Source organism: Thunnus maccoyii, chromosome 6, assembly GCF_910596095.1.
Source record: "Thunnus maccoyii chromosome 6, fThuMac1.1, whole genome shotgun sequence".
Taxonomy (NCBI): Eukaryota; Metazoa; Chordata; class Actinopteri; order Scombriformes; family Scombridae; genus Thunnus; species Thunnus maccoyii.
Genome location: NC_056538.1, coordinates 27,757,443 through 27,774,111, shown reverse-complemented (window position 1 = coordinate 27,774,111; position 16,669 = coordinate 27,757,443). Strand labels below are relative to the sequence as shown.

At 41.0% G+C, this 16,669-nt stretch overlaps 1 protein-coding gene across 1 annotated transcript in view; it reads right to left on the bottom strand.

The window, feature by feature from the left end:
* The window catches only part of nectin1b (nectin cell adhesion molecule 1b), a 77,278-nt gene extending 64,845 nt beyond the window's left edge, over positions 1-12,433 (bottom strand). The window contains exon 1 of the mRNA XM_042413978.1: positions 11,536-12,433. Within this exon, the coding sequence (XP_042269912.1) occupies positions 11,536-11,587 (52 nt within the window). The 5' untranslated portion in view covers positions 11,588-12,433. The remainder of the gene's footprint in view (positions 1-11,535) is intronic.
* Positions 12,434-16,669: the final 4,236 nt, after the last annotated feature.

Sequence of the window (16,669 nt, the reverse complement as noted above, 5' to 3'; positions counted from 1 at the left end):
TGTTGGTCAGTCCACAGCAAATCCGAAAAGCCTCCCAGCATCTCCATGGCGACGGGCCTCAGTTGAGCAGATGGCCTCAGTGTGCCGCGCGGCAATTAAAGAGGGAGCGACGAGCGGGGGAAAAGAAAGTGGGTCAGGATCAGGGGGAGCAGGGCCGGCAATGGAAACTGCCTCTGCCTCGGGCTCGCGCGCGGACGTATGCATTTGCGTACTCGGCGACGCACACACACACACACACACACACACACACATGCATGCATACACACTAGCATTCATGCCTCAGTGCACTCCTTCCTAGGGCTCCCCAGCAAAAACAAATACCCACCCCACGCCGGTCTCAAAGCGTCAGCAGTGTGAGAATGAAAAGAGCGGTCAGAGAGACTGAGGAAGTGCGGCGCACAACAAACTGCCCCCCCCAAAATCTCACACACCTAATCTACCCAACGGCGAGAGGTCAGAGAAACTTCCACCAGAATTACACGGGCAAATCCCACCACCCAATCAATAGGATTAACCCCTTAAATCCTATATAACGACATACAGAATCAGCCCCCTGTTATTTGGATTACTTCCTCTGGAGCACCACTCACTCTGGCAGGGATCGTTTTTTTTTTTTTTTTCCCCTCTAAGCTTAACCAAAATTTCACAAACACCACGGATGAAAGACACCCTCGGCGATGTGGGGCAAATCCAATCAGTTTCATCCCTCGACTACTTTCATTGCATATTGTGCAACCCATTGAAACATGGGACTTCCATTTCATCTTGACTTGGACCTACTTGTTATAACAGATCTGATTGAGCTTCTGAATCACTCATTACTCAAATGAAGAGAGAGGCTTTAATTAAACTAATTCAGCACACAATATGATCTTTAGCACACTGTAGAGCTTTTAATTTAATTTACTGTTTTATGTGTCATTATATTCTTACAATTATGCAACATTTGTTTGAAGATAGCTTTAATGGAGAATATGAGTTGGTTTTGGGGGGGGGGTTCCACTGGCTTCCCACATAGAAACAGAAAAAAAGGTCTAATGAGCTGGAAAAAATTGAATGAACTTTTATTTAAACTTTTTCTTCCAGCAGCCCCGATGTGCCTAAATAAAGCTGCAGCCAAGAACACTGTTCCAAGGCAAACTAGAATCACCCTTGGAACATAGCCACAATCAGGAACAGCATGACCCTCTGTAAACTCCCATCCCCCGCAGGGTCTACATGTAAATCTCCATTTCCCCCCTTTTTCCTCTTTATATTTAGGCTGTTATTTTCCCTTGCAAATTTTTTTTTTTCCATGACTTAGGAAGGAAGGTACAATCCGTAAAACCCTTTCTGCAGAACAATTTGAAACTTGGCAACCTGAAGGGTATGAGTCTGCAGGCCGTAAGAGGGAAGGTATTTTAAGGGTTTTGCTGCGGTATTAAACAGCCTCTATATCAAGTTTCTCATTCCAACATTTGGTCCTCTTTAGCTTCTATTTTCAGTTTCATAATGCTGACACAAAAGGTATGCAGTGCCGGGAACAATTGCCAGGCTCTGCATCCATCTAAGATAAATATTTATGGTGCTCGTGCTCTATATGAACAGAGCATATGTTTAAAGTGGGAGAAGCAATTCGACTGACATCAATAAAGCCGGGAAAATACACTGTTCACAGAAACTCTTCATCTGTGAGTCTATGAGCTTCGTGGGTGCAGGGTCAGCAAGTGGGCGTTCTTGTGGCCACTTATATCTGCATAACTTATCACCATATAAACGCTGTAACCCGTATATTCGACATGTGGGCGGGAAGGGGGGAACCTATGACCCCAAACCTTCTGTTTCTCTGGCCTGACATGACATTTGGCATATTCACGGCTCAAATGACAATTGCTGTAAACTACAAAATGGGCCCTGCATGATTCCTTTACTGGTATCAAAGCCCCTTTCCAGATTCCTGACTGGTTTATTCCACTTGCAAAACCGTAGCCAAGCAAGTCGTGTGCTGCCAGAGTGGAAGCTCCCATGTGGAAACCCCTGGCAAAGTTATTCAGCTAGAAGAGGCAAGAAAACGTGAGGAGGAGGAGGAGGAGAGAGGTGGATGAGGGGTACAGCAGGCATTTTTATATGCAACTATTCTCTATCAGAAAAGATTACCTTTGGGGGAAATAGTAGCTCAGACAAAATGTCAATGCCGACGAGTAGTTAGGTCGAGGTCAAGTATGACCTCAGTCTTCCGCTAACCTTAACCAAGGGAGTTCTGATTTCTAAACATAACCATAACCAACGCTTACTCTTACTTACCATCACAGTCTTTTCCTAACATAAACCCTGTGATTTTAGGTGCCTAAGCTTTAACATACCACAAGAATATTTACTTGCTATGAGCTGCTATTACAGGAACATCAACTGAAAACATTATCAGTCTCAAATCTGGGAGCGTTGTCTGATACATTTAAGAATACTTATTGAGGCGTTGTTTTTCTGTAGAAGATGGTAGAGACTAACCAGTGTATTGGCTGTGATGGATTTCCTTCATGATTCTTAATTAGATTAGTTTAGTTTTTTCATAGTTTCTTTTTTAATATTACGATTGCCGGTGAGGTTTAACAGTTCAAAAATGACTAATTGTCTTGTATTTGCTGTCATCTTTCATAAGAAAGTTTCTTGTTCAACTATAAAACATCCTCCTTCCGACACACCTTCATCACATCTAAACAGAAATGTGCTTATGTCATTATGTTCATGTTCGAAAATAAGGGCTGACATATCATTAAATAGACTTACAGCTCCTATAAAATACAAATGTATAGGACAGACAGGTTACAGGAGCTCTCCGGAGTTAGACATGATTCCCAGCCTCCCAGCCAGTCAGTCCCAAACATAATGCATTAGGGACATTGCATTGGCCCTGTGTGCACTCTCTGTGATAGAGACCCACAATGCAGAGGGGTATGTGCACATCTTGTATTCATGAGTGCGGGTCCCCTTTGGCTCTTGTTCATATAAGCTAGTCCTAATAAATGTCAGGTGTGAAAAGAACTGAATTGAATGCATGTTCCTCTTGTTTTCTCCCCTTTACCTGTGATGCACTGTATTTCAAATATACTGTTTCATTTAGAGGTGTAAATATGGTTTCGCCACTGTACAGCCGTACCCTGCAGCTTTGCTTTTATGCATACAAGTCACTAGTTTTAATAGGTGCAGTGTCGATGCTGATGAGGACTCATGTCGGTTGTAGCTTGAGATAAAAGGATAAACAAAGCCCCTTTTCTCCTCTCTTGAGGTGGGACTAGTGGTTAGATTACTCACTCACCCAGCCATTTCTTTTTCCCCACACATTTCAATACAAAATCTTCTGATAGTCAGATACAATGCAATACCAGTTAAAAAAAAGAGAAGAGATATTAGAAGGAGGCGGGGGCCATTTGGCACCTGACTTTCTGAAAACAATGCAACACTGGAGTGAAATTCAGCCAGGCTTGAAACTGGGGAATCAATAGCAGACTACATTAGTTGCTTTGGCATAGACCCTACTAACAAAATGGAAGGATCAATGCCAAACTGCATGCCTTCTCTGTGTTTATCCTCATTTCTATCATTATCAAGCTGAACCATGTGCTCTTACAAAAAAATAAATAAATAAATAAATAAAAGGCAAAGTGAAGAATTTCTACCACTCATATAAGTTGACCTCAATCTCACAATAATGACAAGCACCGGGACCATCGTGTCGACCGCAGCGCAGGTGGAGTGAAGAAATAATAGTTGAAATATTCTCAGAAATGTTCACATATAAGAAACTGAAATCCTTTTGAATTCAGCAATTATCTTCAAAGTTGATCACAGCAGGCAGTGGTGCAAACATGAATGAAAGACACACACTGGGAGAAATATGACAGACACAGAGCTGACCTGTTATCAGTCATATTTTGCTAGTCTGTCTGCACAGGACGGGGGCACTAAGGAGCTTTGCACCGAGCTGCAGCACACTGGGAGCTTAGCTATATGTCAGGGAGAATAAATAAACCTGTGTTTGTGTTTTCTAAGCAGCCCCCCCCCCCCAAAAAAAAAAAAACCTCCCCCCATCTTGCCACCACCACCGCCACCACTGCTGCCACCCCCCCTCTTCATTCACCCACTCCCATTTACAGCCACGCTGTTGCTTTGAAGCACAGTCAGCTCCCGGAGAGATATCAGTACGGAATATTAAATGAGCGAACACCATCACTCATTAAAAAGGGAAACATTTCATGAAACAAACCCCCTTTTGTATCAAATGCTAACCAAGCCGACTCTCAGCACGCACCATCCTCAAAGGCAGAGTGAGGAGACAGGAGAGAGAGGAAAGGGAAGAAGAGAGATAGATAGAGGGAGGTGGGCTGTGTGTGTGTGTGTGTGTGTGTGTGTGTGTGTGGGGAATAGAAGGGGCGGGGGGGCGCCCAAGTTTGTGGAAAGTACAAGAAAAAAAAATGTAAAGTTCTGGCAGGAGATCAGCTCTGAGCCTAGTGAAAGCCCCAACACTGTGTCACAATGAGGGAAATTTTGATGGTACTTTGATTCCAAACATTTCCGTAACGAGAGATTCAAACGGGCTGCGAAATTTTTAAAAAAATGTTCGATACTTTCATCAAATGTGTTCTGCAAGCTAATACTACGTTTCAGCTTCATCCCTGGAGGGTGTTTATCAGCGGATGGCGTGTGCAGTGGGTGAGCTGGAAGGTTTGTAATGGGATTGACAGATAGGATTTTTTTGAAGGTGGGTACGGATGTTTTCAGTCAGAAGTTGGGGGGGAAGTTTTTGATGACCTGTTTGAGGTCATAAATTTAGAAAGATGTCAGAGTTGATTTCATTAGTTACATAAAAACACAAAAAGTCTCTAATGAAACCAAGACTTTAAGTAGCTCTTTCAAGTACCCAATGCAAAAGTAGAAGAAACTCCATTAGACATTATTGAATAATGAATGAAATAGCATTACTACTGCAAAGAACCGCATCAAAATTACAGTGTTGTCAGTGAGGAATCTCCATCAAATATTTAATTTAAGGCCTATATTGGCCCAATATACCTCAGCCAACTGATATATGGATGTGATCCAGGACAGTAACAGGCAGAGCTGTGGGTTGGTCTCTTGTCAGTAGACTGCACAAGTCAGCACAAATTTCAACTGAGTCAAAATGCAAAAAATAAAAATTGCAACAGCATCAACTAGTCCACCGAGTCTCAAAATGAATCATAGTCCACCAAAACTAGCTCACAAAGTGAAACCAAGAGTGAAATACAGAAGTGTTTACGTGATGACTACAATGAGTTCACAGAAAATGTGACAAAACCTCAAAGCTGGTCACATTAATAATCATATGACAGAAATTACCCTGTATTTTTTTTTTCTATAATGCTGCTCGGTGGTTTTGTTGTAGCGCTGGTATCACTTATGATATCATTTTCCCCTTCATCCTCAGACTCAGCAGGATGTTCTCTGTCCTGTTATCAGGACTTCTTTGCTCTTTAATGGAGGCACATCAGCCCAGCTGCCTGTTGTAAATTGACTTGTTCAGGCAGTCACACAGGGGGGTGGGAGCGGCACTGATCAGATCTGCTTTATTTTTTTTTTTAAAGGCATACAGCCTTAGTGGGAAGAGCAGGAATTATCCACTCTCTCAGTCCCAGATCAGCCCGTGACTAAATGCCCCAGTTGTACACCCAGACACTATGAGCAAAGAATGGTACTCATTTATGGTTTCTTTCTTTAAACTGCATTTAAAAAAAAAAACATTAAAATTACGCGTTCAAAATGTTCCCTTCACGCAGCAGCTCAAAAATAACAAGGAAATAGATGCACATCCTGTAAAAAAAAAAAAATATGACTTGCTCCAGTTCGCTCCGATGACATTACAGGTAGTAACTATAGTAACTGAGCATGAAGGGAGAAATAACGCAAAGAAGCTCAACAAGTCATTGGCAAGCCAAGACAGTGTCACATATAAACAGACAAAATCAAAATCCATCCAACATGTGAGATTATTTACTTTCTTCAGAGAAGATTTACATCAACTCAGGAACCATAATAAGCCTTCCCTCAGATGCTGGAACAGCCATCTGACAAATGGCAAAGAAAATGGAACAAGTGTAGTCAGTCAATGCCATACTCGTTCTCAAGAGCAGAACAGGAATTTTACCATTTAATCCCTTGACAAGGATCTGCTAAATAGAAAGAAAAAGACTCGACAGATTAATGCCAAATCAGAAAAGCTCAGGGCGAGATTTGATCCCCTTTATTGATTTCCTTTTTCCTTACTTTGCTGATTCTGCGATTTGAGTTGAAACACAGGAGAATTTCAAGGATTTAAAGCATAAAACTGCAGCTGCAGCTTGCTGATAAACGTGTTTTCCATCCCGATCCAACATGGTGACTGTCTGGTGTGAAGAAGGCAAAGGAGCAAGAGGAGGACTCTTCTTCTTCACTGCCGCTATGCACCAAAATAACAACCAAATAGCAGCATCAGAGTGAAAACACTGCATAAGCTACAAGCTATCTGGTAACCTTAGAAAGCCAGTGTCTGGAACAAACATTACTTCCCCATGCCCTAAAATAGCTTCATCACAGAGACATGCAGGGGGAAGCTGTAGGCTCCTTCACTTGAGGCCTTGAAACATTCATTTATTTCTTATCAAGACTAAAATCCTGCATATAAACTACACATTCCAAACATGTAGAGGTGAACTTAATTCAACATTTATTCACTCTTTAATACTATTTGTGCAGTCTTCCGCACGCAGAGAACACTCCATTTTGTCATAACCTTTCCATTATTTAGGTTCAGTGCTTATCATCATGTTTTATTCAACTATTTTGTGATACGCAGCCTTTATGCAGAGACCACTGGGGCTGGAAATGTTCATGGTGAAATTACAAAGAAAGCTAAGAATGGGCCTCTTGGTTCAACTGCGGTGGTGTATGGAGCAAAACTTACTGTAGCTAATTCAAATAATTTGCCAAAGAACAGAAAAATCACTTGTTTGAGAGCAGTTCCTGAAATTAATAGAGGGCCACTCCATTTCAAGAATCATGGCAAAAAAAAGAAAAGAATCCACACTTTACAGAGACATTTCGTGCAGTGTTTCGAGATGGATTTGCCGAAGATTGACAGCAGAGCCGAAATGAGCTAAATGTTCAAAAAGATGAAGTTGAGTGGCCGAGTGCCTCCATTAGTTCCTGTGGCAAAAGTGAAGCTTAATCTCCTGTCAACTCCCCTCAAGCTAGTCTCCCAGGACTGAGCTCTCTCGCCCATCCATCACCTCAGCGGGGACCAAAAGGAGACTCCCCAAAGGAATGAGGATCAGAGCAATTTGCATTCACACTCCAACCATCAAGACCCAACAATCCCATAGCGACTCTCTCCGTTTCACTGTATCGCAACTGTCATCCGAATGAATTGCAAACTGCCGCGAACTAGCAATTACAGTTTTCTTCAAAAGAGACACAAAAAAAAATAAATAAAATGAGCAAAGGCAAAATGCTAATTACACTGTTCCAAAGGGGCTACGACCCATCTGAGGAAACATTTCCCTGCCTGTTTCAGTGCTCCACATCAAACATCCATTACATCAATCTTTATGAACATGCCAGCGACTGTCCTGCGACCTCCTGACCGTCCAGTCAGTCAATCAATCAATCAGTCCGACTGAAGCATGTGGAATTTCATACACAGAGACAGACTTCAATGTGCTTCAAATGAGTCTGAACAACAAATACACACCGCAGCAGCACAGCATGTGACTGTTTGTCATGAGCCGAAATGAACTGCTGTGTCTCAGGCTTCGATGACGAGCTTGTGCATAGAAATCAGGCAGTTAGCTGTGTAATTAACCCTAAAGAGTTTCAACAATAAAGCTGTCGATCAAAAACGGAACAGGAAACATCACCTGTGGTTCGTTATCTCTCAGGAGATGTCACGTGAGAATCGAACAGCCGATCTGTGTTTTCTTCTATATTCTTTTCTGCGGCGGCGCACTGCTAAAATTTCACACAATCACTAATCCGATCAGTGGGTTACTAATGATATTCACTCGCACCCTACGTTAGAATTGTTTTGAGTCATCCACTAGTGCATCAAATCCCAGAATCCCTCCCTCTCCTCATTCTTCAAAGGACATCTACATGAAAGGTACTGTTAAGAGTAATGGAGCTCCTTTAAGGAATAGGGCAGCGTATAATGTGTGGTTGTGCGAGCGGCAGAAAAGTGACGTTGAATGCGAGCGGAGCAGAGGAAAAGGTTAACAGTGAGTTGTCAGTCTGGCAGTAAATGTACAGTACAGGCTATAGTATGTCAGTTAATAAATGCTGCAGCTTCTCAAAACCAAGAAAAGTCTCGTCTGTTGTTTCATTAACTGCTTGAAAAGTTACAAGGGGTTAGCTCCAAAGTTAGTGACAACAGCCTAACCTGATCAGGCTCACTTAAGGTGGATTGACCTTTAAGGTGGACCAGCTATTTTCATTTTAGTGTAAATCTCAGCCGCTCCTAAACAGAGAACGGAGAAATGTCTGGCTGCTGAGTCTCTCTCAAGTTTTCAACCTAAGGGGAAACACTGGGCATATACACACATTTAAAGGTCAGGGACACACAAAATAATGCAGCTGTTTTGTTATATCGGTAGTAGGGAGGGACTTTATCACATATTTGGATAAAAATACTCATGATAATTCAATCATGGTGAATTCCCAGTATTGGGATAGTCATGAATATCCTCACTGAGTTGTCAATGCATCATGTGTCCTATGATGCAATAAAAATATTTGTTTCTTCACAAAAGGTAAGGTTAAGTAATTCCAGTATGTTTTAGAGCCACTTTAAGAGCATATGTTGATGATTATCAGGATAATATCATTAATTACAATTATTTTTGCCAGGATGACTGTGACATGAAATTCATTTCGTCCCATGCCTGATTATTAGAGAAGCTTACTACCATAACATTTAAGAGTAATTCATATAAAAAGACTCAATGAAATGACTGACAGAACAGAACAACTGGGGTTTCCAACAAAATGAGCTTTAGCTTGCATGCTGCCAAGTTATAACAAAAAAATGTAATTCACAGCTACATAAATTCCTATCCTGAATATGGCACATTCAAAAGTTGATTCTCATCCACCATTCGGTGTTCATTTCCCAACTGTTTAAGCCAACTAAGATGAAGTATTAGGGCTGGAAAATCTCCTTATCCCACCACTGAGAGCGATATCTATATGTGCTTCATACAGCACCAGGACCAGATGATGGAGCCAAGCCATAAACAACCACCTGGTTGCTAACTCAATTCACACTCAATTAAATATCAATCTGGAATACTGGAGAGACCCAGCTCTAATATAAGGAAGCAGGAACAGAGCTGATGTTATTATTCACAGATCTATTATTCTCAGTGTTCCTTTTATTTGATAATCTATTTGGCGAGCTACTCCGAACATTTTCCCGTTTAGAATTTTTGGCACTCGTGTGTTTTTAACAAATGTTTATTACCATGACAAGCACAAATGGCTCTCCCTGATGAATAACTGCAACAGGGTTTGCTGCTACTTGCATTTGTTAAGGCTATCCCCACTTGTTTGTGCCTGGGTAATGAGGGTAGAGTCTGGAACATGTTGTATATCAATTAGGCCATCAAAGGCAGTGGGCATTTATGACATCGCCCTTTAACCTCAGGGTGAAAAACCAAATTCTTGTTTTTGCATGTCAAAAGAAATGGATCCAAACAACAGCTGAAATAAAAAAAAAAAAAAAAAAATCAAAGACTTTTCTTCCATAAAGATGTCTGAAAGAATGAATTATGCAGTCATTTTGGTTTAAAATAAACTTCTGCACAATAATAATAAAAAAAAAGCAGAAAAACAGCAGAGTGTACTCATAAGGTGTCTAATTAGGCTTAGAAAAAAAACCTCCTGTTTTACTTAAATAAGATGTTAGCGCAATTGTTGAGACATTTTCCACTCCCTTGATTGAACAGCTTCAAAAGATTTCCTACGTGAATCCCAAGGGAACCAGTTAATCCTGATCTTCTCCACAAGCAAAGGGATCATCTCAGTGTAAATCAGACAGGGCTTTTGATCAAAGTATTCAATCAGTCTTAAACACATGACGCCATAAGGAGCCTCACAGCGAACAAGGTCAACATCTTAGTTGTTCTTGAGCTCGAAGGAGGTGAAGAAAAATAAAAAAATAAAAAAAACAGCCCAGATGTGCTAAAGTATTTGACTAGAAAATACTTTTTAGACCTATTAGACACACTAATGGAAATAAAAAGCGCTTTAAAAAACAATACTGGGACAATGACAGTTAACATTACATTAAATAAAGATGTACATACTGAAGTCAGACAGAGAAAATGAGGCCATTCAAAACATGATCTGACAATTCTTGACCACACTTGACCCTGCCTCCATTCCTTTTCTTAAAATAGGGCCACCTACAAACTTTACCAGTCCAAGATGTAAACAAAGCAGTAAACTCTCAGTTAAGCCTTAAAACCCCTGTGCATAATGGATCACAAACACACACACACACACACACAAACACACACAAACACACGGGCGTGTATATACATGGTGCTTTGTTTGTTGGCTTGTTTAGTTTAGCAATTACAAGGTTGTCAATATAACCAGAATACTGATGCTCCTTCCAATAAGAGTCAAACACACGTATTAACTATGCGTTTAAATAATTAGTCCCACTTTGGGAAGCTTTAATGTCAAGATGATCAATGTCAAATTATCACTCCATTTATCAACTGCCAGTACTTCCCTCAACATCTCATCCTCCACCCAAAACACACACACACACACACACACTGCCTCAAAAAAATCTATTATGTATTCAGGTGAATTACTCAGTAGGCTATATACATACATATATATATTTCTAAGTGTGACTGCAGCCAATTCTTTAACAGACAAATGTCAACATATCCTGAGTCTTTATTATTGAATATTAAACCGGCAGAGGCATGTTAATTTAATTCACAGTGTAGATAGAATAAGGGATTTGGACATAATGAGTCATTCAGTTTAAATTATTTACTATATTCAACTAACAGACAGGAGAGCTGAGAATAACAGGCCACAGGTTTCAATTATTATTCAAGGGCACTCCGAGTTGCCATTAAATGAGATATTGGAAAACTTGGGGGAGAGAGTGCTGGCCTACACGGTTCGCACACATCGCCATCTGCCTGCTGCCTGGGTAAATTCATATTTTGCAGCCAAATAAGTATTCTGCAGCCGTTTTGTGAGGGCTGGATTCTAAGACTGAAACATTTTTTTTTCTCCCCCCAGTTTCGTCTCACTCATTTGCACATCTTATTGCACAAACATAAACCAGACAATTAAATCGATCCACCCAATCATGCGTAAATCAAGTCTGTGTCATTGCAAAAAAAAAAACATCATGCAGCACACTGTCACATAGACACTACTGGATCAGGGAGGTGATGATAAGGTGATTGAATAAGGCAGATAGCTCTCTCTCCCTGCTGAAGTCTATTTCTGCGGGCTTACCTTGGATGTGCAGCGCCAACAGGAGTATCCATATCCCCACACACATCGCCATGGCCTCAACTATCCGGATCTTCTCTGGAGAGTGGATGGATAGGACTCACTCGAAACGACAAAGACCAAGCATGCAACTTCTGCAAATCCCACTTCGTCCCGAACTAGTCTACCTCCCTCACTGAGCAGTAGGAGACTTTGGCAAAACTAGAGGATCGGTGGTGCGCCTCTCCGTACCAAAGCATCAATTTCACGTCTGTGGTGATTCCCTTTGCACTAAGTAGAACCTGGCCGGGTTCCCAAAAAAAATGAGATCCAAGAGGCTGCGGGTTTTGCTGCGTTTAGATGATGGGAGTCTTTTTAAGAAACAGCAAAACGAGGAGAGAAAGGAGAGTTGTGGGTTTTTTTTTAATCAAAGGAGCTCTTCTAGTTTAACCATAGCCTTTGTTGCTCCATCCACTGCAGCGGCTGCAGAACTCTCTCTCTCTCTCCCCCCCTTCCAGTACTGTGGATCAGAGGTAATGTGGGCGGGAGGTCCTCGATCGATGCTGCGCTGGGAAGTTTCCAACACTTGGAAGAGTTCTCCGGGGAAACGTCGCCTTTTTTCTTCCGTGTGCGAGATTGACACAGCACCTAAGTTAACATCTGCTGGCACCGTCCCTCTTTTAGTTCCTTAAGTTCCCCCCCGTTCTCCCTTCTCTGCAGCCAGGGCCAGTACCGGAGAGATCAGCACACCAGGCCGGCGAAGTTGTTGGAACTCTAGAAATGGTGGGATGCGCCCCCCTCCTTTTTCTTTTTTGGATGAAATACAGTGTAGCTTTATCCCGCTTTGCGCACCGCCCCGCTGATCAGCCACCACAGTGTGCTGCTGACTATCGCTCCGCTTTGGAAGAGATCTGGATCGGGTGACGTTGAGCAAGGGAGGAGCCTGGATTGTCCTGCAAAAAAGCAAATGCATCGCTAGGGGAAAAAAAAAAAAACTACAGCAGCCTGATAGCCCCCTAGGTAGTGACTCTCAAACTTTTCTTGTACGTGAGGGCTCTTTAATATGACACGTTTGGAGCAGACGGCGATAAAATTTTGCGTAAAGGAAGAAACAGTTTCAGGAAGATAGTCGTGTGTCGCTGCGAGGGGACTGGGTGGGGATGTGGGAAGAGGACAATAACAATCTGTACAGTCATGCTGAAGTTAAGAACTGTGATGAAATACTACGGATGTGTTGAAACCCCTTCAAGGGCCCACGGAGCTATCGGAACCTTTGAGAACTGCGTTTCTGTCTGAAGGCAAAAGATAAATGAGATTCATAACCAAAACAAAAACGTCATTAGTGACTTAAACAAATGATTGTTAAAAGCACCTCAAGCTGAAAAAGCTGCCTGGACCCCCCACTATAGTCACTAATCCAAGAGAAGGCAATGTATCTTTAAAAAACATAACTATCACAACATGAAAAAATGATATTTAAACGTTTCCCCCAATTTGGAATGGACACAATAAAATAAAATGTAATGAACTTATAACAAAAATGAACTTAAGGTGGGGATATCTATTCTCTCTGTGAGGTAATGTTTTCTAATTTGAAAATGGAAAATTACTCCAGAGTAGCAGAAAACAAAAAAGAAACCATGCAAATACACAGACACTTTTCCCTTTCCTTCCTTCCTTCCTTCCTCCCCACTCCTCACACAGCTCATCCTTTCCAGCAACCAACCAGGTTAAGGGCTGTGAAGGTACTGGCTGTGAATGAATGGGAGGATGAATGTGATATAACACTTCCCTCTTGTGGACAGTAGTTCTTCAGATAATTACAAAAGGGCCAACCAGCTTAATACTGCTTTTATCAAAAATTTGAGTTGACTGTGTTGTTTTTAGTTTGTGGCTAAACTCCTGTTCCTTGTCATGACAAACACCAGAGAATTATCTGCAGAACAGCAAGAGAAATTACCTGCCATGATAAAAGAGCACTGGGCCAATTGGTTATTAGGGTCAGTGTAGTATTTGGGGCACAGCAACATAAATCATACTATATAAGGTGGAAAACCACATGCAACATATACTATCCTTCCTAAGCAGCAGTTAATAAACATGCCTACAACCCAGACGAGTGCATTTGTACTGGGAGCATACAGATTAACTCAAGACTTGACATTTTGTTTTGTCAAATACAAAGCTTTGAAGAAAAATGAAAGTGCTGCTGCTTGAAATTCTGCACGCTTATCCCAAAGTAATGGTTTTAGCAAAATGGAATCATGTCAGCTGAATTTACTATGTAGTTTGCGACAGAAATGTATTACTGTCTATTGACAAGGCACACATAGCAACTGGAAATTCATGAGTATCACACGAGATAGCAGGACTGTTTCCAGAACTATGAATAAAATATACAGTATGAATTAACAATGTCAATTTTGCATTATGTTTTACCATTTGGAAGATAATCGCTTTACTTCATAAACCTTGAAAGGTCAGAGCAGCAGCAGCCTTAAGGTATTTCGAGATGGGTAGTAGTCTAAATCTGATAGATTTGGAAAATTTGGACAGGAGGAAGGTACCATAAAATCCTCTCCTTCAAGGACGACTACGCTCATTTTGCCCTTGAGCAAAGCACTTAACAAGTAACTGCTCCGGTGGCAGGTGCTCAGTGGACAGCAACGGTTGTACTGGCCAGCCAGTGAGTGTGTGTAGCTGTTAAGTCTCGGCATCCTGACAAAAAGCTTGCATGCTCAGCCAAACTTCCCATGACAGGTAATGGCTAAAGAACTTAGGGTTTGCCCCTTGCCTTTGGTGCATTAACTTTTATACCCCCTTCATCGAGCGGCCCAGGTTGTGATTGATCTACAGGCGAGCTGATGAAATTTGATATACTCATTCTGAACTACGGTTTGTGCCAGAGCTCAAGGCAAGGCCTGAGCCGCTGTAGAGATTTAGGAACTGTGCTGCATACTGAATATTTGGAGATGCATAATAAAAAGTTGTGATAGCATGGCTAAATTATAGAGTAGACCAATGAAATTATTTATCTATCCGTCTATCTATCTATCTATCTATCATAAAAGAACCTGAGCAGTAAACTAATCTCCCCTAATAACATACATGAGCATAAATACCACACAAGGAGGAGGTTGGGGTGGTGGAAGGAGCTGTGGCAGTGTTGGCATGAGCATAATAAGCAGAGTAGCAGTGATAAGCGTCAGGTTATAAAGTCCGTACTGTCCTCTCGCATGAATATGATTGGATGTTTCTTGCCACACAGCTGTGAACGAGCCAATGAAGCTCCGCCTGAACTAACAGTATGCGTCACTCACGTAAATTATGTCTTGTATCAATAACTGTGACATAGGGTGAGTCAGATCTTCTTTCAGTCCCAAATTCTGTCATCACCTTGGCCAGTGATACAAATATCAATTTTTTAAAACAAGACATCTGTCATATTGGTGACCTAATGTAAACTGTCACGAACTTGCAATTGTGAGCATAAAAATTATGGCATAACTTTGGCAAAGTGCTGATGAGCGAAACAGAATCCAGGTTTTCAGCAGTCCAGAGTAGCATGAAAATCCACACTGGGCTCGACCCAAGTCTTTCTCCCTGGAGAAAGACAATTCTTTTGATCCAAAACTGTTTGTTTCCCTTGCCTGAAAAAAAAAAAACATTTGACAGAGAAATCTATATCCAATAGAGACAGTCTCCAATTGTCTGTAGTTGTTCTGAACAAATACAGACCCACTCTAAATGTTCAATAAATAGCATGGATTTCTTTTTATATGATAATAGATCTTAAAATTATACTCTATGTTAACCAAACATGATTCTCAGGCAGCATACTACAGTTTTTCTCAATTGCTAAGACACGTTTCTTGAAATTATACTCCATTTCCCAAAACTCTAAACACACATGCGTAACTGCTCACTCATCTTCACCAACTTCCATGTCAAAACCAAACTCTCCACTCAAAACCATGTAATCTTCCATCTCGCCTTCAGACATCACACAAAAGCCATCAAATACACAAACACTACAAAACAGCCATTACACACTGGTGAGATCAATGCAAAACACCAACCTGTAAAAACCTGTTACTGCAATGAATAATAGCACTTATGGTTTTCCCCCAGAACAACCTCTTTACGTGATAAACACAATATAAAGACACAACATGTGTGTACTTTTTCAAAAAATTTTAAATCCTCACTGTACTGTAGTAAAATAAACTGAATTTGAGTGAAAAAGTTAATGTGCTGTAAAAAAATATGCAACTGAACACAACAGTGAGCATTTCAAAATGTTATGTGCAAACAACAGTTTGTACATGAAGAAAGAAATCACATTTATTCTGCCTCAGCTCTTTGTGGATCCATTGCTCCAAAACAAGTAAACCGATAAATGACCCTGTTATCTATCTATCCTGTGGTTCTGATTGGCATGTGAACAATTTTGACTCTTAGTGTTTCCACCTGGGGAATTATGTGTTAATTGGGCTCCAGCTGTGATGACTTGAGTTAATGATATCAAATGCCAGCGCTTTCTAAATGAGCACATGAGTGAAAACAGGGGGGGTAGTGTTTATAGTTTTGGGAAATGAGTTTGTCTTTTGGTAGATGGTGTCATGGTTTGGGACGCCCACTTATAGTGTGTAAGAGATTGAGAAAAACATCTGAATACAACAAACACTCCTTCCAGGCTGCTGTTGACTGTTCCACCTTAGCATTTAATAAAGTGACATTATATTTTAGCAAACAAATTAGGGACCATATCAACTTTACGACTTATACAGTGGATGGTAATTGTTTTAGCAAACAGAGTTATGCTGGTTGTGTCTTCAGGTTAACATTCTCCATATAGAGATGGCAGTTGGAGCCTAAACCTGAATCACCAAATGATTGAATTATGATTGCATTTTCTGATGACAAAGTGTTGGATAATCTCTCAACAGCTGATAGACAGGGGCACAGATGATTAAAGATCATTCCTACACATAAGTGCTATTGCAGGACTAAGTGGTTGGAACCAACTGAGCATCATCCTTATGACTAAAAATGCAAAAGAAGTGTTAAAAGTGTTAAATACGTCACACTGAATAATCTCAAAGCAGTAGATTCTGGACACACTATAATTATCTTTGGTGACATGCATGTTCCCAAA